Source organism: Strongylocentrotus purpuratus, unplaced genomic scaffold (genome assembly GCF_000002235.5).
Source record: "Strongylocentrotus purpuratus isolate Spur 01 unplaced genomic scaffold, Spur_5.0 spur5_scaffold_13, whole genome shotgun sequence".
Lineage (NCBI taxonomy): Eukaryota > Metazoa > Echinodermata > Echinoidea > Camarodonta > Strongylocentrotidae > Strongylocentrotus > Strongylocentrotus purpuratus.
Genome location: NW_022145598.1, coordinates 4,048,701 through 4,074,810, shown reverse-complemented (window position 1 = coordinate 4,074,810; position 26,110 = coordinate 4,048,701). Strand labels below are relative to the sequence as shown.

At 37.9% G+C, this 26,110-nt stretch overlaps 1 protein-coding gene across 1 annotated transcript; it reads left to right on the top strand.

The window, feature by feature from the left end:
* The first annotated feature begins 61 nt into the window (after positions 1 to 61).
* Positions 62 to 26,110, top strand: LOC752406 (exportin-2). The gene is made up of 25 exons (XM_030982742.1): positions 62 to 377; positions 3,851 to 3,960; positions 5,233 to 5,378; positions 6,082 to 6,183; positions 8,234 to 8,379; positions 9,365 to 9,455; positions 10,033 to 10,140; positions 10,904 to 10,996; positions 11,586 to 11,753; positions 12,260 to 12,389; positions 12,873 to 12,938; positions 13,884 to 13,993; positions 14,376 to 14,468; positions 15,060 to 15,144; positions 15,632 to 15,830; positions 16,755 to 16,858; positions 17,985 to 18,082; positions 18,707 to 18,857; positions 19,613 to 19,812; positions 20,795 to 20,892; positions 21,382 to 21,467; positions 22,070 to 22,151; positions 22,561 to 22,710; positions 23,459 to 23,690; positions 24,355 to 26,110. The coding sequence occupies exons 2-25, from the start codon at positions 3,876 to 3,878 to the stop codon at positions 24,442 to 24,444; spliced, it is 2,913 nt and encodes a 970-aa protein (XP_030838602.1). The 5' UTR covers positions 62 to 377; positions 3,851 to 3,875; the 3' UTR covers positions 24,445 to 26,110.

Here is a 26,110-nt window from a genome sequence, read left to right as displayed (position 1 = left end):
TATAAACAAATAATTTTTTATTAGCATATTATTTTAGAGGGTAATCTTTAATTTCGCCATTTTGAACTGTTAGCGCGGCGAGCTCTTCGCGAGACGAACAACACACGTGAATGAATGAAAGAAAATATTTCCGCATAGCCAATAGGGGTAACAACGGCATTCAGCAGTGCAGCACAGAGGCGGTATACATCACCTTCGCAGACCCATCCAACTCTACGGAACTACGTACCGAGCACAAACTCTGAGCTCTGCTTGCGCCCACGGCCACTGTACAGGACTTGATCACGACTCACTTTAAACTTTTTAAAAAGTTTGTTGAGTTGAGAGTCTGACTGAGCCTGAGGAGAGAAGACTCGATTGTCAGATATATTTTACCGGTAACTTATAACAGTAAAGTAACACTTTCTTACAAGACCTTAGTCTAGATTCTAGTCATTTTTTTAATGAGAGAAAAAAATAGGAAACAGAAATTTAGAATGGCGAAAGTTTGAAATAAATCAGCAGGATCAGACCAAAATTAGTACTAAGTGGCAAAACAAAAGCAAATTAATAATAAGAAAGTTGTCACCTTGTCGTTCATGTTGGTTCCACAATTCACATGTTATAATTAATGAATAGACCTAGACTAGGTCTAGACCTAGACCCTCTAGATGATGATAGATCTAGATCTAGATCTATGATGATTATTTAATGAATTGAATGATTGTTTCTGTTTGAATTGAAATGCGAAATCGGCGCTAGTTGTAGAAGTTCAGAAGCCTAGAGTAGAGGCGTAGTCGTAGAGCAGTAGACTATCCAAAATTTGACCCGTATTACTCCGGCGTGGAGAGACTACTAAAACATACTTTACTTACTTACTTTACTTTAATCCATCGATGCTTGTAGGGCAATGCCTGTTCATCGATCATTGGGTTAAAAACATTTCCATCTCTCTTCGGGCGTAAGTCTTGTCAAGTGAACATTTGTCTTTCATACATACATGTATGTTTAAACTGGATAGTGATGTGTGTGCATGGAGCAGAATCAGTTCTCAAAACATACCCCAAATGAAGTAAATATTCATCAAATGTCAAAATAAAGAACATGAGTTAAAAGTTGTTATGTTTCTTACCTGTTACATGTCATTTTTTTTGTTATTTTTGGAGTATTTTTTGGAAAAACGTTGATATTAATATACACTTTCTCACAGGTTTCACAGCAAACTGCTGCACAATACAAGTACATACCGATGGTGGGTTCGGGGCAGGTGCGCGCCTGTGCTGTGTGAAGTTATCTACCGTAATGTCTCAGATCCTCATTACGGTAGATATCTTCACACAGGCGCGTGCTCGCCCGCAACCCACCATGATCACCATCAGTATCATGGGTGTCCATTCCGGGGGGATGGGGGGTGGGGGGATATATCCCCCCCAATATTTCAGGTGGGGGGGATGGCCTGTACAATCATCCTCCCCAATAATTCACCATCAAAAAAAAAATCAAGAGAAAAATTAATGATGAGAGCCTGATGAGAGTAGTTAATGATTATTACTCGCAATATGACCATCAATATACACATTTTGCTATCTCATTTTCATAATACATACATATATACGAAGTAAAAGAGACAACCGTATTATGTGAGTGAAGAATAAATTGAATTCTCGTGCATACGGCTTCATCAGGAATTCATGAATTTATTCAATTTGTTCAATCAACAGCATCATAGAAATGCAATGCACCAAATGCAAAGACGCAGCGTTAAAAAGCAACGAGCGAAATGTTATGCACAAAGCGCAAAAGTAGCAATCTGCAATGCACATCAGACAATCCTAGACAGTGTAAACATAGATGAACTCTGTGACAAATTCGTGATGAGATCGGAGACAAGGAGAAAGGGGAAACTGAATTCAGACAAGGATTTAGAGTCGAGAACGGTACAACGAATCGTCTTCTTTCTCTAATAGTTTAAAGAAACGTCAAAGCTTCCGCGCTTTGCGTGAGAGGGGGGGGGCATACTGAATTCAGACAAGGATTAAGAGTCGAGAATGGTACATTGAGTCTTCTTTCTTTAATAATCCAATGAAACGTCAGAGCTTCCGCGCTACGCGCGAAGGAAGGGGAACTTGATTCAAACATTAAGGATTTAGGTTCGAGAACGGTACAACGAATCATCTTCTTTCTCTAATAATTTAATGAAACGTCAAAGCATTCGCGCGGGAGGGGGGGGGGGGGAAGGGAACTGAATTCAGACAAGGATTAAAAGTCGATAATGGTACATCGAATCGTCTTCTTTCTTTAATAATCTAATGAAACGTCAGAGCTTCTGCGCTACGCGCGGAGGAAGGGGAACTTGATTCAAACAAAGATTAAGAGTCGAGAACGTTCCAACGAATCGTCTTCTCTCTCTAATAATTTAAATAAAACTTCAAAGCTTCTGCGCCTCGCTGGAAAGGGGGAAACTCCTCCTTCCTGCACTCAACCCCCTATAGGGAGCACGCTTTGCGTGCTCACTACCGCCCCTCCTTAAATGAAATCCTGGCTACGCGCTTGGGGAGGGGATGCAACCTGCCACATGCTTCTACATCTTGGTTGCTTTGATCCATTGCCGAAAATATTTTGGCACCTATCATCCCCCCACCAACCATGGATACAAATTGACACCCTTGATCAGTATGCACTTGTATTGTATTCTCTTAATAAAAATAATAATAATAGCTCGTTCTTACTCCTTTCTCATTTGTTCAGAAAAGACTGACTTAAGACTATGGTACAGAAATTGTAGAATTTGATTTCCATTTTCATTGTGATGATAAAATATACATGTAGATGTAGATCTCTACTCTCTATTGTTAAACCCCTGTACATCTACCCACACAGATGATGCAAAGTCCACTGATTCACTCTCCATGAAAATTCCCCCCTTCGCTTGGGAAGAGTGAATCGGTGGCCTTTTGTGTCCACATGCGGGTAGACACTCTAATTAACAGTTATCACATTAATAACAGACAAAGCCATTCATTGTATCTGTTTCTGTTTTCTTGTACATTATGCTCCTATGCCCCCATTCTCTGACATAGGGCTTTTTAAAAATTCCATTACTGTCATGGATGTACTAGTCTAGGATATATAAAAACTGATGTCCTAAGAAATAGCTCCCATGATTCTCTCAGTGTCTTTGTAGTTTGTATAAGGGAAAGTTAGGATGATGAGCTTTCATTATGGGACGGTTGAAAGATGATGCAATGCATCATATACGGTACATGTAATATCTAGTGTCAGTCATAACAGTAAAGGCCACTCCTGGGGCCCGTTTCACAAAGCCTTTTTTCAATGACAAAAATCAGTGACAAATCTGCTGATAACCAATCAGAAGCAAGGATTTCAGTAGCTTATAACAAAAACTGTAATTTGTCACTGATGACAAGTTTTGTGAAATGGGGCCCTCACTTGAATACCTGAATAGTGTCAAATTCCCCTTCGAAAACCCATATGTGTCTTTATGTCCAGGGGGGTGTTTCCCAAAGATCCTAAGTTGAACTTAACTCAAGTTGGATTTAACAATTATGGAAAGCCGTTAGCATCTTTGACAATAACATAAACTATTGATTCAAATCATTCACATTTTCTATTGTCAAGGAGATCTCATGTTCTTGATGTGGAATTTATGGAAAATCTAAAATACATCAGTTTGGGCATTTAAATATATTTTATTTTAAGGCTACAAATGGCTCTCCATAATGTTTACATGTAAGTCCAACTTAGAGTTAAGTTCGACTTATAATTCTTGTGAAACACCCCCCAGAACTAGACTCCATCTTTATGTGTCATTAAATGCCATTTATTGTTTCTGTGATTATTCTGTCAACAGCACCATCTGCAGTCTTCCCTTAAAGATGGCATCGGGTGAGCAAGACCTGAAGAACCTTGCCAGCTGTCTGCAGCAGACTCTGTCACCAAACATCACTGAGAGAAAACAAGGTATCAAATGTGCTTTATGGGAATTAATACGCCAAGTCAAACATAATCAGTCATTTGATGTCTCATATGTTCATAAGCATTATGAATTTAATGATATAATGAACATCAATTGAAACCCCAAAGTATCCCTTTGTGAATTGCCTATGAAATCCCTTGCATGTATATATATATAGCTCTATACTATTTTGTTTTTAGAGTGGATCTGGACCTAAAATCTTAAAGGGATCCGGTAACTTTTTCTAAGATCCTGAAACAAAATCCTGGATTTAGCTCATGCTGCAATGATAATTATAAACCTTTAGGTCAGTCAGGAACCCCATGACTTTTACAAGCCAATCGCCTGACTGATTATCAAGAAATTTTTGATTGGAATTACAAATACACTACAGTCTATTGGGAAAAACGAGTATGGTATAAACGGTCACTCAAAGATTTTTACTTTTTTGAGGTACTTCTTGATCATTTTGAAGTGCAATTTTTTTAGGGCTTCAATATTACACCATATCCCAGACACTGATAATACGTAGGGCCATGCCTCTCAGATTTAAAATTGTTAAACGATGCCTTTAAGGTGTGTAAATATTTGAGAGCCCATGGGCACTGCACCCCTGTTGGTGTGAATGTGCCCTTTGTACATTTAGAGGTTATAACTTATACTTGTAGATAAGGTTAGGTTCTGGGAAAGGTATAAATCTATTTGTGAGCTTTCTTATTCTGCTTTATATGTTTGTTTGGAAGAATATCACAATAAAAATGCCCTGAAAAGGATTGCCCTTCAAATGCCCTTATATTAGAAAATTTGACAAAAAAGTCAAAACATTTAGTAGACTGAACTAGTCCCTCATACCCATTTATTTGTGGAGTGCATGTGACATTTACAGCAAGATGGAGACAATTTCATATTTTCTTAAAATGTTAATGATCCTAAACCTTATGGTATTCACCAATTTCTATGTACTACATTATTAATCCTTCCCATTGGTTTACTAACATACAAATTTATGGATGTTTCTTTTCTGGGGAGCAAGTGATAAGTCATTCCATTACCCTGTTATTAAGGAATGAACTACAATACTTGGAATCTAGTCTGCATACATTACTTGTTGCTTTGCTGGGCAAGCCTTGGGCAAGCCTTGGGCAAGCTTTGTGTTGTGAAGAACATCCTTTGCTAAAAAGCATGCAGAACAGTTGAATATGTTGAAAACTTGTCTAGTACTTGTGGACACTTTCCTGCACATTGTAAATGGTGTGACCTTTTTATTTTGTTTGTAGCTGAGAAGTTTCTTGAGTCTGTGGAAGGCAGTCCAAACTACGCCATCTTGCTACTGATGCTGATTGAGCTTGACAGCGTCGATGCCACCATTCGCCAATCAGCGTCTATCACATTCAAGAACTTTGTCAAACGCAACTGGAGAGTGGTAAGCATCCCTCAAAATGTATTCTTTTTTTTGGGGGGGGGGGAGGGTGTACTTGCTTCACATCGAGCCATTCCAAGGTATTTGGTCCTTTTGACCCAGCAGATGCAAACATTTCATAGTCATTGTACATCACGTTAATTTTTTTTTTTTAGGGGGGGGGGGGGGGGACAAATGTGACTGGAGAGTGGTAAAACAACCCTTGATATCAAGATTTTTGTATTTTTCTGTGGGTGCTCTTTTTTCCAGTTAGAGGATCCAACGTATTTGGTCCTTTTTTTATGTTCCATGTCTAATACCAAATTATTATGGAATAATGAATATTACCACAGTGAAACCTTGTTTTATAATGATTACCCAAATAAAATGATTACCTGTCTATAAAGTTTTCATTTTCTGTATCTCTTGAATAGTGTTTCTCAATGAAACTTGTACCAGAGGAACCTGTACATCAAGACCACCTGACCATCAAGATCACCTGACCATAAAGACCACTTTTCTTGTCTCTTTTGAGTGGTCTTTATATGCAGGGTTCACTGTAATATGGAAAGTGGAATAGCGTTGTAAAATCCCAAACATACAGGGCAAAATACTATTTAATTTCCTTATTGGTACCCTTTCAATATGTCAGCTAGCTAGATAGATTACTGTTACACTTTCCAATCAAACCATTTTTTCCTTACTTTTCCTTCCTTTCTCGTTACAGGTTGAAGATGAAGCTAACAAAATTACAGAGGATGACCGCAACAAAATCAAGCAAAAAATCGTTGGATTGATGCTGAGCGTCCCACTTAAGCTTCAGAGACAGGTAATGTGAATTAAAAAAGGTTTAAAGGTGAAGACCAGTTATGGTCATGCGATTGCATTGTGAAAGAAACGTTGTGGAATCGATCAGAAAAGGTTGATCATCTAGCATCTAGCATCTGCAAGGTTCTGGAATCATCAAAATGATAAGAAATTTGGCCCATTCTTCGTAAAGTTACAAGCACTATACACAGAAATATGTATATGGGACTACCCTATATCTCTCACAGACCATGAGAGAAACAAATTTACCAAATATATGAATTATTAGGCGGTTTCCCGGCAAATTTTGTATCATCATGTATTAGTCAAAACATATTCTTTCACATGATTGGTAATGAGAGCTTCAATTTCATTTTTTGAAATTGGGGCGTTTCCAATACTGGTCTTTACCTTTAAAGGGATACTGCTAATTTACTAGGCATAATTCCACGAAACCCGAAATGCGTGTATGAATCAAATTTAACATGCATGTCATTGGGATGGCGGTGATACTTCTGGAAGTTTCGTGAAATGCTGCCCAGGTGAATAAGATCTTAAAGGTGAAATTGAAAGACGATCACAAATATGTCAACTAATGTATCACTAGAAACTGGTAAGCTAACAGATGGCCATCGGACAAGTTTTAGGTCAACTACATATCGGGTGATTCATACAAATACAAATACAACAACCTCCATAGCAGCTGGGATATACGACGGATTCGCTGGAAAAATAACAATGTTTTAATGACGTCACTATATGGACCAACACTGCCCAAGCAGACGACATCCCATAGAGAATGAACATAATTGCAAAGCTATTACTTCTCAAATTATAATGAGTTTGGTGTATATAAATGTGATGGCTTGTAAAACCATTCAAAAGGGGATATGACCCGATTCTGATAACTAAAATCTTTTGCTTGTAAATACACAGGATAGGGGTTAATTAACAATCACAGAAACCAGACTTTCAAATTGAAAAGCCCCGGAATGATATTAAGGACGGCATTTGTTCCCTCTTGAAATGCCGAACATACCCCGGCGTGTGCAGCTGAATATACAATGGCGCCTTATTTTGTTTACAAGCGACAGATTCCTTTATTTATGTATCGCTGCATTTGTCATCAAAATAAAACAATGCGCGGGGTTTGGAGTGAGGCAATAGATTTTACATTTAGCCTGACGGTAGTGAAGTAAGAGAAAGAACTCGAGAAGATGAAAACACAGGCACTGAAAATGTTTGAGATGTCATGGGACATCGTCTGCTTGTGCAAAACATGTCCATACTGTGATCTCACACATCTCAGCAGCGCTCGGAGAGCTCTTCAGGTGCTATGCCGGGCCTGTATTTAAGCGTTATTTAATTTATAATAATCATTACTTTGAATGTTTCCAAGCATTAAATTTTGATAATCTTGTTGAATCAAAGTTTCAACTTTGCAATAATGAAAATAAAGTTAGTTTTTAAAATCAATGAATATCTACTTTAACCTATTTAAAAGTAATACAAAGTTATGGTATGGGGTCATGAATTTTGGTTTCGAATGAACATATATGAAACAATATTCAGTGATTGTTCTTGCGGTTAAAATCGAGTCTAAAGTTACGAAATTGTAAATAATGTTGTATAGCCCCCTCTCAAGGTCAAGATATTAATTAAGCTATAAAACAATGTTTTTTTACTATAATCTACCCATTAGCTATTCCTGTTTGGAAATTATATGTCACAACTACATATTCTGAGATTTTCATGGTCGCAGCTACCATTGTGCGGCCGTAGGCGCTATTTGAAATTTATCAAAATTTACCGGGAGCACCTGTTAACTTTTATATTCAATTTTTCTCGAAAGCAGAAGTGTTCTAGGGGCCAAATTTTCTAGTGCTTGTAATACATCCACAGAGGCATCCAAATATATGGAAATTGTAAAAAATCACTATCCACCCATTTTTCAAAATTTCCCACAACTTTGTATTACCTTTTAACATAGGACATGATTTTGTACAAACTCATTTGTTGGACGGGGCTATTCAAACACAGACTCATGACTATATTTGTCTTGTATGTTTTAGCTGAGCGATGCCATCAGTATGATAGGCAAGGAGGATTTCCCAGACAAGTGGCAGTCCCTTCTTCCAGAACTCACCTCCAAGTTTGAGAACTCTAACTTCCCTGTCATCAACGGAGTCCTCCGCACTGCACATTCGCTCTTCAAGAGGTGAGAGACAATCTCTGATAACAAAAAAGAAAGAATTACAATGGAACCTCGTTATGACGAGGTCCGCGGGACCATGGAAATTATGTTGTCATAACAGATACCTCATTTTATCAGAGCTTTTAATGATGAGGTTCCACTGTACAAATAAAGCTTAGTTTGGTAGCAAAAAATGAAAATGGACAAAAACATGTTAAATGTAGTCACATGTTCTCCTTGTATAGAATAACATATGTTCAAGATCGCTTTGTATTTTGTCCCTGATTTCCTGTGCATTATAGGCTAAATATCTGCAAGGAATGCTAGGTAATGGTTATACTCTCCCCTTCGCTATATAGTCTCATACTCTCATACTGTTAGGATCCTTTCACCACGATGGTTCTGATGGTGTATCCTTTATACACAGTGCCCATAGGTTTGACATGTCTAATGCAGGTTGTCATAAGAATTAACTTTCTAGGATGGAATCTAAATTATTTTGTTTATTGCACAAAACAATGGGCACCAATTGATGGAAAAAATGTTTGTTAGCGTTTGCAAAACAGTCGTAAGCCTTTGCAAACGGTTGTTAAACGGTTTTGCTCTTTGTTTTCGTCAGTTCTCTGTGTTTCGCCAAAGCTAGCGACCACGTTACCATATGGTTCCTTTATAAAATCGACCCATTGAGTACCAGTAGTTAGCAAAAGGTCTCAAACGTTCACAAATAGTGGCAAAGGATTGGCAAATAGTTGCTAATCTTTGCAAAAGTTGTCGCTAACATTTGTTTACAGTCGCTAATAGTCGCCAACTGCCTTTCGCAAACACTTTCGGAGACATTCGCTTTAATGTTGCTAATTGTCGCTAAACGTCACTTAATGTCGCTGATTTTCGCCAACATTCGTCAGAAAAGTTGGCGAATCCAAATTCGCAACGTTCGCAAGCATTCGCTGCTCAGTGAGATAGGCCCTTTAAGAAAATGTTTAATTCATCTATGTTTGATTTATTCAAGGTACCGCTATGAATTCAAATCCAATGCACTGTGGAGTGAGATCAAACTAGTCCTGGCAAACTTTGCTGCTCCGCTCACACAACTCTTCAATGTAAGTCTCTTCTGATTTTGAAAAGGATATGATTCAAAACATTTACAATTTAAGATTTAAGAAAATTATTTTAGACAACAGTTTAGGCAGGAGATTCAATAATGAAGCCGTCGTTTAATATTTGTAAATAGGTGGATAACAAAGCCCCTGTCATATGGAGCAAATTTCATGAATTGTTTTTTTAGGTCGTTATTATACTGTGGATTGGCATAACTAATATGAAACTGCAATAAGGATAATCATTTGGTGAGAGAGTTTAGTAACCACCTTGGCCACCAGGACAGCACGGTTTGGTTGTGGGATGAGATTTAGGTGGTCGGTGACACCCACTGATGGGCAACAGCCATGAAATCAACAACATCCAGAACCGCAACAACAACAACAACAATATTAACAGTAGATACATGAACAACAAGAACTAGAGCCAATAAAACTACAAGAAGATGAAGAACAACTACAAAACGAATACCTCTACCACCACGACAACCATATCCATTACCACCACCGCCAGGAACCTGGTAGTTTTCAAGCTCTTGGTAAGAATTAGATTCTTTTAATGTTTTTTCATTCTATGCAGGTTACAATGTCTTTGATTGTGGAACATAAGGACAACAAAGAATCAACGACCATCCTGTATGACTCACTCACGCTCATCTCTAAGATCTTCTACAGTTTGAATTATCAGGTACAGTCAAACCCGCTTCAGTGACCACCTGTATAGAAAGACCACCCATTTACGAAGATCACATTTTTTGTTTCCCTTGAAAATGGTTTCTCATTGAAACTGCCTATAAAGACCACTTTTCTGGTCTCCAGTAGGTGGTCTTTATAGACAGGTTTCACTGTAGTATTATTTGAATGAAGGCTTTTGCTCCGACTTGAAAAATCTTTTGGCATAAGTACGCAGATGACCAGATGTCATATGGAAAATTGAAATAAATTTTACACGATTAATATAATAATACTTGATGGCTTTTCTTTTGTGAGAACAAGGGAAAGTAGATGGTAATAAAGATGAAAAGAAGGAAATAAGTTGAAGGGTGTAGAGATGGGCAAAGAAATTTACAAAACATCTTGGAATTTCTTTTTAATTGTTATAAGCCAGTTCGTAGATACAATCTGTGCATGGCCAGAAAGAGCTTCATTTATACCAATGTTGTAAAAACCATTGAGACGACTGCTGAATACATGCTCATAACAGTAATATAATCACCATTCATTTATGCACCAACAGTACATTTTTTGGAACACTGGTGGAAGTATTCTTAAGAGGGCAAATAAAATGCACTCATGAAGTACCTCCGTTACTTTGGCAGTGAATATTCTAAAATGCACAACGTCTGACTTCTCTGCTTTTAAAAGATCTGTGGATATTCAGGTCCTTTAAACCATGTGCTGGTTACGAACAGGTCTAGTGACTAAGAATTTATAATTTCTCTATTTCTCAGGACCTACCAGAATTTTTTGAGGACAATATGAAGATCTGGATGACCCATTTTCTTGCCCTTCTGACGGGAGACAACCCTCTGCTACATTCAAAGGTAAATCTAATCCCCTATTACTAAGTCTGAGTAATGTCTTTACACTCCGCCTTTGAAGAGTCTAGCCCTCTGATTGGTCAAAACTGCAGGCATGAAATTCGCTACTGTCTTTTGTGCTGTGTAGTGCAACAAAAATAATGACCGGGCATAGTTCTACCTGCATGTACAATGCAAAGATGCATTGGTTGCCCATGAAGATTTAAATGAATATGCGCAGTGAGACATGCTCATTACTCTTCAATGTGTAAATTTCCCTACAAATAACTACATTTTGATGGGCAAACACTGTTTTGTTAAAATATCTCTATGTGAGAATCAACAGGCGGGATGTCATGTGGTATATAAAATAAATATTGACTGCTTCTTTTTTACTGTTACTGTTAAAACTGTAGCTCCTCTGTGATCTTGAGACTGCGCTATATATAATCTGTGACTTCGTCTTGGGGGTACAGTATAGTTTCAAGATCGTGTTGGGCAATAGTTTTAACCGTGCCCCTCAAAGCAGTTAATATACTAAGTCGGCATGTTTTTATTGGGCATTGTATATTTGATGATAGTAAAAATTTGGATCTTTAATTTTACTTTACAGGATGAAGATGAGGCTGGACCCCTGGAGCTGCTCAAGTCCCAGATCTGTGACAATGTCGCCCTCTATGCCCAGAAGTATGATGAAGAGTTCCAGGAGTACCTACCCAACTTTGTGATGGCTGTCTGGAATCTCCTCGTATCCACAGGAGCACAGGTCAAGTATGATCTGGTGAGTGTCAAAGGTCAGGGGTCAGGGCACTTTCCTCTAAAGACACTGCGCATTATACAATCCGACTGCAATCCACTTATATTTTGAATTCTCTCTAAACTATTTGTTTTTCAAATCTTGTTTAGGGTTACAATGTTTGAGGTCTGTTTTTGCTGTCGTGTAATGTGTTTGATGTTATGTTTTATACGTTCCAAAGTATTAAGGGCGACACTCTGCACTGATCGGTTAATCAATATTAAAATTACCATGTTTATTTGTACCCAAAGCAAGAATCTATATGTGAGATATTCATACTTTACCTGTTTTAAATTATTATTATACCTTTTTGAATAATTATTATTACAATAGTTTTTGGCTACCTTTTACAATGAGTGTATTTGACAGTATTTTGCTATTTACTTTGTTTTTCTTTGAGTATATATTGCAAAAATATAGAAATATATTTTTATTATGAAATATGACTGACTTTTCTTTTCTTTTTCTTTTTTTTTGTTTATTTTTCTTAGCTCATCAGCAATGCCATCCAGTTCCTAGCATCGGTTGCAGACAGAGATCACTATAAGCACCTCTTTGAGTCCCCTGATACACTCAAGGGCATCTGTGAGAAGGTCATCGTACCCAACATGGAGTTTAGAGGTCAGTATCAATTCTTTTCCTGCTTAATAACAATAATAGTAGTATTGGATGTGTATATGGCACACATATCCACCACGCAAGGTGCTCAAGGCCTCCTATATTATCCCTGCTCAGGTAGGATACCGATTTCAGTGCTCACAGCATTTAAGGAAATCTTTCCTACCTGGGTGGAAAGTGGCAGGTGTTGATTAATATCTTGCCAAAGGAAATTACTGTTGCGGCAGGACTTGAACCGCAGACCCTGGGATCTACTAGACAACTCCTCCACCTCTTAGAAATCCTTTCAGAAACTTCTGTGACATTTAGTATATATAATTATACAAATTTCAGAATCTCCTTTTGAAATATAACACATTGCTTTCTTAAATAGTATCTTGTGATATCTACTCTATTCCTTGATCGTTGTGATAGCAGATTAAGAAATAAGTAAATATTCATACAAGTCTTGTGTATGTGCTTTCTCCCTCCCTCCATCCTGTTTAGGTGCTGATGAGGAACTCTTTGAGCTCAATCCTGAAGAGTATATCAGACGAGACATCGAAGGCTCAGGTATGGTGGCTTCAAATACTCAAATACCTTGATTGACTTTGAATTTTTACGCCTAAGTTAAAGCATCTTATGTTTTCTATCTAATATATTTTGATGTTTGAAGATGGCATATAATTTGAGACAGTCTCAAAGGCCCGAATTCACAAAGCAAGGTTTGAGCTCAGACCAAGGTTTGAGCCCAAACCTCCTTTTGTTTCGCCAAACCTCCTTTTGTTATTTATAAACCAGGTTTGTAAATAACAAAAGGAGGTTTGGCGAAACAAAGGGAGGTTTGAGCTCAAACCTTGGTCTGAGCTCAAACCTTGCTTTGTGAATTCGGGCCAGAATGTTTTCCAAAACACAAAATTATGTAGATGTGGTTGTAAGGGTTATATTCTTCATTCTACTTGATTTGTATTAATTATTTTATTATTTGTTCTGCTTTTGTTGTTCAGTTTAATGACACACACATACCTCAAAATAGAAATGACAAGGATCACATTCGCAATTATACACTGTAAGGCCACAAATGTCTACAACATGAATCTTTTGTGAACTGTAAATGACAACTATTTTCACAGCAAGAGGCAAGTGTCATTTGTAACTCAACCATTTTGTGGCATGAAACTTTTATGAGACTGAAGTACTCTGATATTTGCAAACATTAAATGCCTGCGAAAATGTATTGATATACAGTAGGTACAGATTTCAATGTGAAACTAATCAAAACTTATGTCTGTAAAGGGTAGGATTTGTTTACAGATCATGTCTCCTAAGCTTCTGTATTGTTGTTGTCTTTTTTGCTGCTGCTGTTGTAGTGGCTGCTGCTGTTGTAGTGGCTGCTGCTGTGTTGTTGTGTTTATTGCTATCATGTATTTTTACAAATGTAGCTATAAATACAATAAAGTCATTTGATTTGGGCGTTCCATATGATGTTAATCTGTTCTTATTGTTTCCCTCTTCTAGACATCGACACAAGGCGCAGGGCTGCTTGTGATCTGGTGAAAGCACTCACCAAGTTCTTTGAGGCTGCTGTCATTGAGATCTTCTCCAATTATGTACAGCTTATGTTGCAGGTACAATCAATAAAATGTATAATAACCATTAACAATTTGTTCATCAAGGTAATTAATACAGATAATTAATTGACAGAACATAAAAGAAAATGTGAACATTGAGTACTAGCTAAAGAAATGGTAGTTCAGCCGTAACACTCTTAGGAGCTTTAAGGTAATCAATTAAATTGAATCCTACTTTTTCTTTAGGCATAAAGGCTAATCAGTCATCCTGCTAAGAGTTGAACAATTTTAGGAGGGAAAAAAGGAAGAAAATTGGGACAGATAATTTCAAAGTATGTGGTTAAAGTCTGGAAACAGAAACCGGATTCTCTATTTCTAAATGTAGAAATGAAACAATGTAGAAACCCAATTTTTTAAATATTTTTGTTCCTTTTTGCAGGGTTACAGGAGCAACCCGGCGGTGAACTGGAAGCAGAAGGACGCAGCTACGTATCTGGTCACATCAATAGCATCCAAGTCAAAAACACAGAGGGTGAGTCTTACCACCTTTATGCTCTGACACTATGTTGCCTTATCTAAATAGTGATCAGACACATCAACTGGTGACGATTGTTCATCAACAGTTGGTGTGCCAATAATTGCCCTGCCCTGGCATTGTCTAGCGCTAGTGTTTACTTTAGGCTTAGCTCTAGGAGTAGTGAAAGTCAAATGGGGGTTTCAATTTTAAACAACGATTTTTCGTCATGACCTCCTGCAAGAAATTCAAAGATAAAGGGTCAGGTTCACTGTTAGGGTTGTGATCAGGTTTAGGTTTTCTTTAGGTGCTCCAACATTTGCGACAATTTCTTTCTATTTGTATTACTTCAAAGATATGGGATTAGGTTTAGGGTTGTGGTCAGGTTTAAATGTAAAGACCAGTTTTGGAAACGCCCCCCCTCTCAAAAAATGAAAGGGAAGCTCTTATCTTGTGAAAGAATATGTTTTGACTAATACGTGATCATACAAATTTTGCCGAGAAACCCATAAGTCCCATACCAACAAATGTATAAGTTGTCCCTTGCCTGTGGGCCAATAGTGTTCTTTGTGCTGAATATTCTTTTGTATTTCCTGTTTTGTGTACCAGCATGGAACGGTGCAAGTCAGTGAGCTCGTCAGTATTCCAAGTTTCTACACAGAGAACATTCTTCCAGATCTACAGTCAGCAGAAGGTAAGATCCTCACACTAAACCTCTTGACTTATGAATTCTCTTGTTCATTGAGGATTGATAGGAATCATCTGAGGTGGTATTCTGATATCAATATTATCTTTTTTGTTGTTAAAACTATGGTAATTGTCATAACAAATCAAAACTAAGACATTCCACTGGTTATTGTTTGTGCAAAGCTGGCTGCTTTTGCGTAAAGGTAAAAGCACCACTGGTGAGTGTTAGTTCTGCACAATTTAAGTTTGCCATGACAATTTACATCATTTTCTGTGACATACATGTAAGAGAGCATCTTTTTTCATCTAATTCCTGTAGTAGTGGGTCAATGCATTATGTAAATTATGTAACATGCATAGCACTGGCAATTTAATTGAGTGCTGCCAAGGCACAGATACATTTCATTTCCACAACTCTTGATTGGCTCAATATTCTCTTTTCTTTAACTCATAAAATCTAATTTCGGTATGGATTACCTCTTCTCCCTCAACAGTTGACAGCCTACCGGTCCTAAAAGCTGATGCCCTGAAGTACGTGATGACATTCAGGAACATCCTTCCTCCAGAGATGTTGATAGGGTCGCTACCGTTCCTAGTCCAGCTCCTCAAGGCTGAGAGTCAGGTGGTCCATACCTACGCAGCCAACACCCTGGACAAACTCCTCTTGGTCCGTAAGGAAGGCAATGAAAGACTGTAAGTAGGCCACAGGTGTTCCATAAAGGCTTCTGTAGATATAACACAACAAAGTGTCGCTAAAAAGCCACCGCTTGCGTTAAAAAGTGTAAATAATGGAAACTTTGCAAAAAGCACAACATAGGTCCTGCTTAGCTGTGTGTTATTATACAAATAATGCACTGTTGCGAGTGTGTTAGGGCAGGGCCAGTGCACAAAGTTTAGTCAGTGATAATGGTAATAATAATTGATAGTAATATCGATATCGCACTGTTCTAACCCGAGTGCACTGGAAGTGCCCTAACACACGAGTAAACAGTGCATTATTTGTTTTATAAGACGGGTCGGCAATACATTCTTATAATATAGTCTAGATCTAGAGTATAGATAGATATTAGACCTAGATCTTACTTAGATCTAACTAGATATAGGCCTAGAATATTCTAACGTTATATCTAGATATGCACAAATTTAATTTGGCTGAATTATGCAAAAGCGATAACGGCAGATATCGAGCATGTGTTATCAATTTTTGATGGGAGATGTTTTACACGGTGGGTAAAATAAATGCATGCCCATGTGATGTCAACTGACCAATCGGATTGCTTCTAGAACCCGTCTTATAAAAGAAACAAATGTAAAGCATATTACGTCATATTAAATTATGTCATAAAATATAGAAAAATAAAACTCGGCGGTTTACTACCACATATCTAAATGAGGCTTCAAAGCCTGTTCTGATATGCAGTGGGAAACCTCCGCAAAAAACACCCATGTTTTTTTTAAAATAAATAATTTAATGTAAATTTTGAGGAGGTGAAAAAACCCAGATGTTTATCTGTCTTTGATGGTCTAGCTTTATATATTGTTGTCACCTTGATGTTTAAACCTTTTGTGGGTACAGATGTTTCAGTTCTTGATTTTTGTTTCTTTTTCTTTCTGTAGGATCAAAGCAGAGCATCTTCAGCCTCATGTTGAAGCCCTTCTTACAAACCTCTTCAATGCACTCACAATGCAGGGATCAGAGGAGAATGAATACATTATGAAAGGTAAATTAGTCCTAACAGAGATGTCATGGGGGGTGTTTCACAAAGATCCTACGTCAAACTTAACTCTAAGTTGGACTTTAAAATTATGGAGAGCCATTTGTAGCCTTAGAATAAAAATATTCAAAAGCGAAAATTCAAGTATATTAGACTTTTTATAAATTCCACATTAAGAACATGAAATCTCCTTGATAATAGAAAATATGAACGATTTGAATCAACATTTTATGCCTTTCAAAATAACTTTTCAAAAAAAGGCTTTCCATAATTGTTAAGTCCAACTTAGAGATAAGTTCAATTCAGGATCTTTGTGAAACACCCCCCTTCCAGCTCTAGTAGATTCGTCACTGGACTATGGATCACATGGTCAATGGTTCAAGTCCCAGCCCAGCACCAATGTCCTTTGGCAAGACATGAATCTACATTCGCCACTCTCCACCCAGGTCTAGTAAATGGGTACTAAGTTAGAAGTTATTCCTTGAATGCTTTCAGCGCTATGATGCTGCATTAAGGCTGCGAGGCTTTGAAATTGGCTCAGTCAAGCTGAAATGCACATGTAGTGCACACATGAATGGGTATATGGGACTACATCCAAATGAGACATGAATGTTTGGACCAAACACTTCATCTACAAGTATTACTTGTCGACTTTGAATACGAGTGCATTTGAAGTGAAATCTTTTTCAGGGGACATTTCTTCTATGATATTCCTGTATTTATTCCTATTTCTCCTATTTCATTTGCTTTGCTGAATAGTAGACCAGTTATCAAATGGTTACAGATTACCCAAGCATGCATCACCCCCAAAATCCACAGATCTTTTAAACAATTAGAGATGTCGTAGTCGAGGGTTTAAGCACTTGACTTGAAATGCAAAGGTCGTGGGTTCGATCGTCAACACTACACTAATGTCCTTTGGCATGGCATTAATCTACATTTGCCACTCCATACCCAGGAGAGAAATGGGGACCTGGTAGAGTGATGTGTTGTGTGTAGTAATTGCCATATATGTCATTACAGTGACCATATGGTAGGAATACTCCCCAGGGAGTGGAGATGGTGCACATTATCCAGATAATTATTATTATCGTTAAACAATGTTCTATTGCTTTTTTTCTTTCTCTTACAGCCATCATGAGATGTATGTCTGTCCTCCAGCACGCAGCTGTACCGTACCTTCCCATTCTACTCACCAAACTCACAGAAAAACTGGTGCTTGTTAGTAAGGTAAGATCCTCGACCCTAAAAGGGCTGGGGTTTTGGGTGGGGGGGGGGGGGGGGTAAACTCCACCCCGCATTATTTTTAAGGTGATTTTTTGCACCGCAAGCTTTTATAACTTTGTGGCCCAGTGTCTTTGATACCAAATTTGTATCCTTTTTAAATTACCGGTATCGTCTCAACAAATTGTTGTGCTGTGCATGGCCAAAATGAACATTTATCATTAGGTAATGTATATACTGCAAAATCTCTACTACATGTATATGAGCATGTAAATAAATAATTAGAGATAATTCCAAATGTGTTTGTGAAATATAAATGAATCTCATGTGCTAAATTTCAGAATGTTTGTTCCTTCTTGCTGAGATCTAAAGGGGAGGCGGGTAGGGTTGCACTCTACCCCCTCATGCTGAGGGACCTTTTTAACCCTAGACAAGGAGTTAATGCACTCATTAATCTTCTATTCATTCATGTTGTACAATTTTCTTTTTTTCTTCTAAGAACCCTTCCAAGCCTCACTTAAATTAATATTTATTTGAATCTCTGAGTGTGACCATTTCTATCGTGCAGAATCCCTTTAACCAATATACATTTGAGTGTGACCATTCTTGAATATATTCTTTTCTTTTCAGAACCCTTCCAAGCCTCATTTCAACCACTATTTATTTGAATCAATGAGCGTGACGATCAAGGTGGGATGCAAGGCTGACCATGCCAACGTCGCTCTCTTTGAGAACTCCCTCTTTCCTCTCTTCCAAGAAATGCTCGTAGCAGATGTGCAAGGTAAGTTCAATAATGATACAGTGAAACCTGCTTTAGCGACCAGCTTTGTATTAAGACCACCTGTCTATAATGACCACATTTATATGTTTCCCTTGACAATTTTTTCTCATAGAAACCTGTACTAAAGGAACCTGTCCATAAAGACCACTACCCATAAAGACCACTTTTCATGTTTCCCTTGAGTGGTTTTACATATACAGGTTTCACTGTAATAACAAGAACTATTTCTCATACATGTATAGCATCTTTCTGGTTACTAGGTTATCAAACAAAACGCTTACAGTATTGTTACCCCGGTCACTGAATTCATTGGACAATTCTGCACATTGCAGTGCACATTCTCCACTCCTTTGGGGAGCATTCTAGCCAGTCACCTGTTGACAAGCCCTCAAATGCTAATCTAACAACAATGCTGGCGCATCCTAATAGGTAATCCATCAAGACATGGGTGGAGAGGAGCAATTAGGTAAATTGCCTTGCCCAAGGACATGTACCGTGCCAGGGTTTGAACCCAGGACCTTTGCATTTCCTTTCCATACATGTCTGTTAAAACCCAATCACACACACATCTCGCCTAAAACTTGATTGTAACACGAACTCTAAACTTATGTACTCGTCTGTGAAAATCTATTGCCTAGGGCGAATTGTTGCTGGAGCAAACATCTTGTCAAAAGCAGTGATTGATGAATATCCAGACCCTAAGCAATACTTACAATCACTTCTTGCTCTTCATTTTTTGTTTATAACCACTCCAGAATTCATCCCATACATCTTCCAACTGATGTCGATGATGCTGGAGTCCCGTACGGACTGCCCTGGCCCATACATGGAACTGTTCCCTTTCCTGCTGGTGCCTGTTCTGTGGGAGAGACCAGGCAACATCCCGCCCCTTGTACGGCTCCTGCAGGCCATCATAGAGAAAGGCGCAGCTAGCATCGTGGCAAGTGACAAACTGGTAAGTCATTGAGTCGTACAGTGTACTATGTATCAGGATTACCAACTCCGTACAGCTTCCTTCAAGGGAAACTAATCCACCAAGGACAACAAACCCTTTCAAACAAGTACCCCAATGAACGAATCCCCCATGGAACAAACCCCTCCCCATATGCCACCTTACAACTACCCCTGTACATTTACAGCCTGGACAACTGCCTCTTGTCAACTACCCCTGGACAAGTACCCCTTAGAATAATTACTATCCCATAGGACAGTCGCCCTTTGTACAACCATTCCAATTAAACTACCCTTTAGAAGATCTACCCCCTTAGAATGGTATGATCGACCCCTAGATGAAATACCCCTCTGGTGAACTACCCCACCTAGAACAACTACCCTCACATCTCTTCTGCTTGACATGTCGAAGAGGCTGGGTAATGGCTGGGTAATGGCTCGCCCCTTGTACGTCGAGCGTCGAAATCGGCAGCCTAGCATAGCCGGATAATGTTGGAGCGCCTTGAGGACCTTGTAAGGTCGATACGTGCGCTATATAAGAATCCAATATTATTATTATTACCCAGTTAGCATCGTGGCAAGTGACAAACTGGTGAATCATGCTGCTAATCAGTAAGATGTAAGGTTACAGGGAGATTGCCCTGGTTAAGAATTTCTGAAAGTGATTACTCACTGGGACAGTACCCAATAGAACATCTACTTCACAGGACACTTACTTCCACAGACAAACCTGTCTACAGTTGCCACTTTTTCTGTTTCCCTAGAGTGACCTTAATAGACAGGTTTGACTGTAATCAGTTATTGCTTAGAACAGCTTATGACAACCACCCCTCGATGGGACAGGTCCCCCAACCACCCTGACTTTAGGGTTAAAAGGGATAATTGTGTTGTGAAGTTTGGGGGAAGGTTGCCAATTTGAAGGGCAATATCTTATATTCCTCAGCATATTTGTTTTTGATACATAACTGTGTATTTTACTTTTACAGATGGGACTTTTGGGTGTGTTCCAGAAGTTGATGGCTTCCAAGACGAATGATCACCAAGGGTTCTATCTCCTTCAGAGTCTGGTAGAGAACATGGAAGCGTAAGTATACAAGATTTCCTTTATAAAGAAATTAGTAGCCAATGGATGTACTGCACCCTTTCTTACGAGTGATGTTTATAAACGGTGATTTTGAACTTTCCAATATGTTTCCAAATTGAAGGAATTCCATTTCATTGTCCTTTCATTAATCCTGTCATCAAACATGGTAATAAAACATAATATTGGCATAACAAGTTCAGAATATTTAGCTCTTTCTGATTTGAATCTAGTATATTTTGCAGGGTATTGAAGGAAACCACAGAATGTGGCCAGTATTTGGAATGGGTTAGGTAAAATACATATGTTAACATGTAGTTAAAAGAATTTACACTGAGCTGATTATGGTTCAAAATGTAGCATGATTGCTGGAGTACTGTTGTAAGTGGTGGTATGAATTATGTGTATGGTAAAATGTCATGCTACATGTACATTTGCATATGTTGGATAGTTCTGTAAATCTTTTTGCCATGATTTTTTATTTCATTTCAGTAATACTTTCAATGAGCACGTCAAATCCATCTTTCTTCTTCTCTTCAATCGACTGATCAGTTCCAAGACTACAAAGTTTGTAAAGAGTAAGTAATGTTCAACTTGTTTTTTATCACTACATGTAGTCAAGACCTTGCACCGGTAGGACAATTTGCAGGAAATCAAAGTTACAAGGCCTGGATTTTGTCTTGGAATACCTTGTCTATCTGCTTATTTGTTCATTAACAATACAGCATTTTTCTTTCAGAATGATCAGAATAATTTGGCAGATGATGTGTATTCATACCTAAAATATTTTATAACCGGTGTGTTGGCTCAGTCAGTAGAGCGTCGCCTCACAACACGAAGGTCGTGGGTTCGAACACCGGTCGCGTCATATCAAAAGACGTTAAAAGATGGGAGTTGCTGCTACCTTGTTTGGCGTTCGACAATAAGGGATAGAGCAACGTCGATCTGGCGCTGCTCAGTGGCTGCTGGGCTCATGATCAATTGGGCAAAAAGAATTTCCATTTTTGGTTTAACTTAATAAAATTTGGAGTGGACTTTAAAAGATTATTATTATTATTATTATGATTTGGTTTGATTCTATTAGAAATTATTATTGATGGTTACCAGAGTTCAAGGTTATGTTTTAAATAGGAATAAAAGTACTCAAACCCCATATGCCCATGTTTGTTTATCTATGCAGGTCTGTTAGTGTTCTTCTCCTTGTATGCAGTCAAGTGTGGTGCCTGTAAATTAGTAGAAATCGTCGATAGTCTTCAACCCAAGTAAGTCTTGAAATTGTGTTTTTCTTGTAGTCTACAAAGCATCATTGTTTTTATGCCCAGTATTCTGAAGTCTATTCTATTTTCGTATTCAGTCTAGCAGTCTAGTTGCTCATAATGTGGAAGTTAAAGGAGCATATTTCTCGTTTTAGGGAGCATGTTTCTTGTTTTAAAGGGTCATATTTCTTCTGTTAACCTCTTCTGTGCTACCATAACGGTTGTCAGAAATCAACTTTTTAGAGTTAAGTTTGGCTTATGCTTTATTTCATTGTAAAAATGTGATTTCCCTGGGAAGTGCTGTCTCTGCTCTTGATGGATCTATACATTAGAAATCTTGGGAATTAGGAATTAGGAGCTAGATGGTAAGAATATAATCCCTTTATAATCCAATATTTGTCCTTGTTTGTTTTAGCATGTTTGGCATGGTCCTGGACAGACTGTATATTCCTGAGGTCCAGAAGACATCAGGCTCAATGGAGAAGAAGATCGTTGCCGTGGGGATGACAAAGATTCTGACCGAGTGCCCGGCCATGATGAGTAACCCCGCATACCTCAAGTTATGGTTAGTTCTAAAAAGATTTTGATGGATTAACACAAAGCTGTTCAGAGTTGTCTGAAGGATAAAATGAATCAACCTTTTCTCCTCAAAATGTCATCAATTATTACTGCTCTTTCATAGTTTGAAAACAATGTGTATTGAACGAAAAAGTTTGGATATAACATATTTTAAAAGAAAGAAAGGAAACTGCATATTTGTACACAAATATAGTGATCATGAATTTCACTCTGCGTTGCCAATTTAGAGACTCCAATGCTAATCTTTTATTCAATCGCCCTTATTCATGAATGGCACAATGTACTGCCATATTGATAGACTCAAATTTGCCCATGATTATTTCACCTTCTGCTCATGCACAATCGGTATAAATGTAGAGTATTCTTGATCAAAAAATTAAAATAAAACCTCACTTAAAGTTGACACTATAAACATTTAAGGGATATTTTATTTATTGTGGTATACAAAAATATTGTACAAAACTGAATTAAGTACAATTTACATAAGGTAAGTAATAACACAAGGATACTGCACAAAAGACAATAGTATTAAAAAATCATTAAAAATAGTACATTCATAACAAAACACTAGCCACACCTTAGATCAAAGAATGTTGGTGGTGGGATAACTGTAACGGTAGTAGGTAATGGATGTGAAAAAATAAAGGTTTTATATGACTTAAGCAAATTTATAGGAAGAATATATTGTTGAATAATGTATGATTCATAATGAACAAATCCTCTTGTTTTTACAGGACACCCTTACTCCAAGCCCTCATTGATGTCTTTGAACTGGAGGAAGACGACAACGTACCCGACGACGAGCACTTCATCGAGGTCGAGGACCAGCCATCGTACTCTGCCGCCTACTCCCAGCTCGCCAACGCAGGCAAGGCAACGAGAGATCCGTTCAGTGGAACCATCCAGAACCCTAAGATCTACCTGGCTCAGAGTCTGCAGAAACTCTGCGCTGCTCATCCCGGACAGGTAAAAGATACCTATACAAGTTACCCTGAGACCTTGAGAAAGAAGTCGTTTTTATATACCTTGGAAGTAGGCATTTAAAGTTAAAAACTTATTTGCCTCTTGTTGACATTAGGATGAAGAATCCATATTGCGACACATGTTTAGTGGCGCTGTACAGCAGTTGACGAGCATGGACAAGCGAAGGACTCTTCTGGGTCAAATTGATCTTTTCTTGACGGCCAAAACTTAGACAAATTGGATTTAAAGCTATTAAGTGACGTGCTCTCCACAACTACAGAGGAGAGATTGTTCCATTCATTGATACATCTCTGAGAAAAGGAGGCATGTCTAAGCTTTGAGTAGACTTGCTTCTAAGCGATCTTATATCGATGGCCACAGGTTCTACTATCAGTTGGATGGTCAAAGAAGTGTGCTGGATCCAGTTCATCTAGGCCATGCATTATTTTGTATATCTGTATCATGTCTGCTCTATGGTGTCTGTAGGCAAGAGATGGCAAGTTGAGATGTTTTAGTCTCTTCTCGTAACTCGTAATTTGTGGTGTTGCTTACAGAGTGTATTCTATCTTTTGCTTGGTTTTTAGACTTTTATTTATACCCATCCACTTTGAAAGTTGCTACAATGACATTCATCAATGACCCCCTGCTGTCTTTTCTCCTCTCACAGATCACAGGAATGATCAGCGCTGGTCTGGATCCCAAAGCTTCCGGGTTCCTCCAGGCATATCTTCAGGCTGCCAACGTCTCTCTCTCATAACACCAAGCTCTACAGTTCTCATGGAAGATAGAAGCCTTGTAAGAATCGACTGCCAAACGCCTAGGGCCGTCTTAATCTGTCCTTTTCATTAATAGAGGAACATTTGAACTATGTCAGCAGTTTTCTTTTGTTTACAGAAGAATTCAGTATTAGAGTCTGTCTTATAAAGAATCAGGTTTGATATGGATAGATCCAAACCTTCCAATCAGTCAGTAGCTTTCAGAAGCCTATCTTTTGGCAGAGTTCCACACTAGCTTTTTTTGGAAGGGGGTCTCATTTGAATTCTTCTTTGAAGTCTACCCCGGTACATGAATATTAGAGTCCTATGTAAAAATGTCAAAATATTGGCGGCCCGGACATAGATTAAAGGTGCCCATGTACCCTGGGCACCTATTAGTCTTGAGTCCTGTCTTTAGTACAGAATTGCGATTGGTAACACATTATGGTCGATTTAAATCAATCGCAACTGTAGAAAGAAATTATTTGTTGGTGTTTTTTGACACAGTTATGTTGATAGAGTGTTGATGTCGGGGAAACTTATATATTGACATACTGACAGAAACTTAGTGTTGAGGTTAGTCCTGCTAATGCCTCTGTATACTTGTTTTTCAGCTCTAAAGAAGCCCATGAGGGTCATACTCGATGGCTGCAAATTTCTCATTTGTAAACGTTCCTATATATTAATATTTATAAATTGTGGAGCTTGAAATGATATTGGATTTTCGATAAATGAATGTACATGCCTAATTTTAACTGGTTTGAATAGTTAGATTTTGGTATTACACTTATTTTTCTATAGACCCCAGCTCAAGTTACTTGCAAGATGACGTTTGCCAAGCTATTCTTCCATCTAGTTACATGCCCAAACCACTGTAGCTGTCTTTTTTTCCACAATCGTGATGAGAGGATCGTGTTCCTCTATTATTTATATGTTTAAAGACATTTGTATCTAGTATTGGTTTCATTTTAAATGGAAATGTTTAAAAAAGACAATACAGAATTAGTGTAATATACAGTAGATGCTACTTTGCATACTGTACCATATATGAGCATGTACTTTGTACCAAATAGTGTTGTGACAATGGATGTCTTTGATAATGCAGTACAAGACATTCGATGAAGAAAGAAAGAAGAAGAAGGAAGAAAACATAACAGTGGAAACGGTTGTGTTGAATTGAAAAAATGATAATGGTAAATGATATGTAAGGTACTGTAAGAGACATATATATTCAGTACTGGTTTCACCAGTCTAACTAACCCAAGTCTTCAAATTGCGACTTTAAAGTGTTTTTTTTTGCCTTGAAAAAGCTGTGAAACATCAAATGTTAATAAACTTTACATGTACTCTAAGAAGGCCTTGACTGTAAAGGCTATAAGAAACACAATATGAGATTTGTGTATAATAATGTAGAGCATGTGCTTTGTATCTAGATAATTGTGCTGTAAATACAGTATATGGACGTATTTGGTGATGCAATTACAGACAGTCAATAAGGAAAGAAAAATGATAAATTAAAAATGACATAAAATACCTAGTAATGGTCATGTTGAATTGAAAAAATAATTATTGACATTTTGGTATCATGGAAGGTTCAGTTTCCAAAGAAACCTGAATAATATTTTTTATTTGTACTGTGTATAAATAATAAAGCTTTCCAAGCAATGA

Bases quoted from the DNA above. Each gene is read 5' to 3' on its own strand.
- LOC752406 (XM_030982742.1), top strand. From the start codon at position 3,876: ATGGCATCGGGTGAGCAAGACCTGAAGAACCTTGCCAGCTGTCTGCAG. The intron at 3,961-5,232 runs GTATCAAATGTG...TTTTGTTTGTAG, and splicing joins CATCACTGAGAGAAAACAAG to CTGAGAAGTTTCTTGAGTCT. The intron at 20,893-21,381 runs GTAAGTATACAA...ATTTCATTTCAG, and splicing joins CTGGTAGAGAACATGGAAGC to TAATACTTTCAATGAGCACG.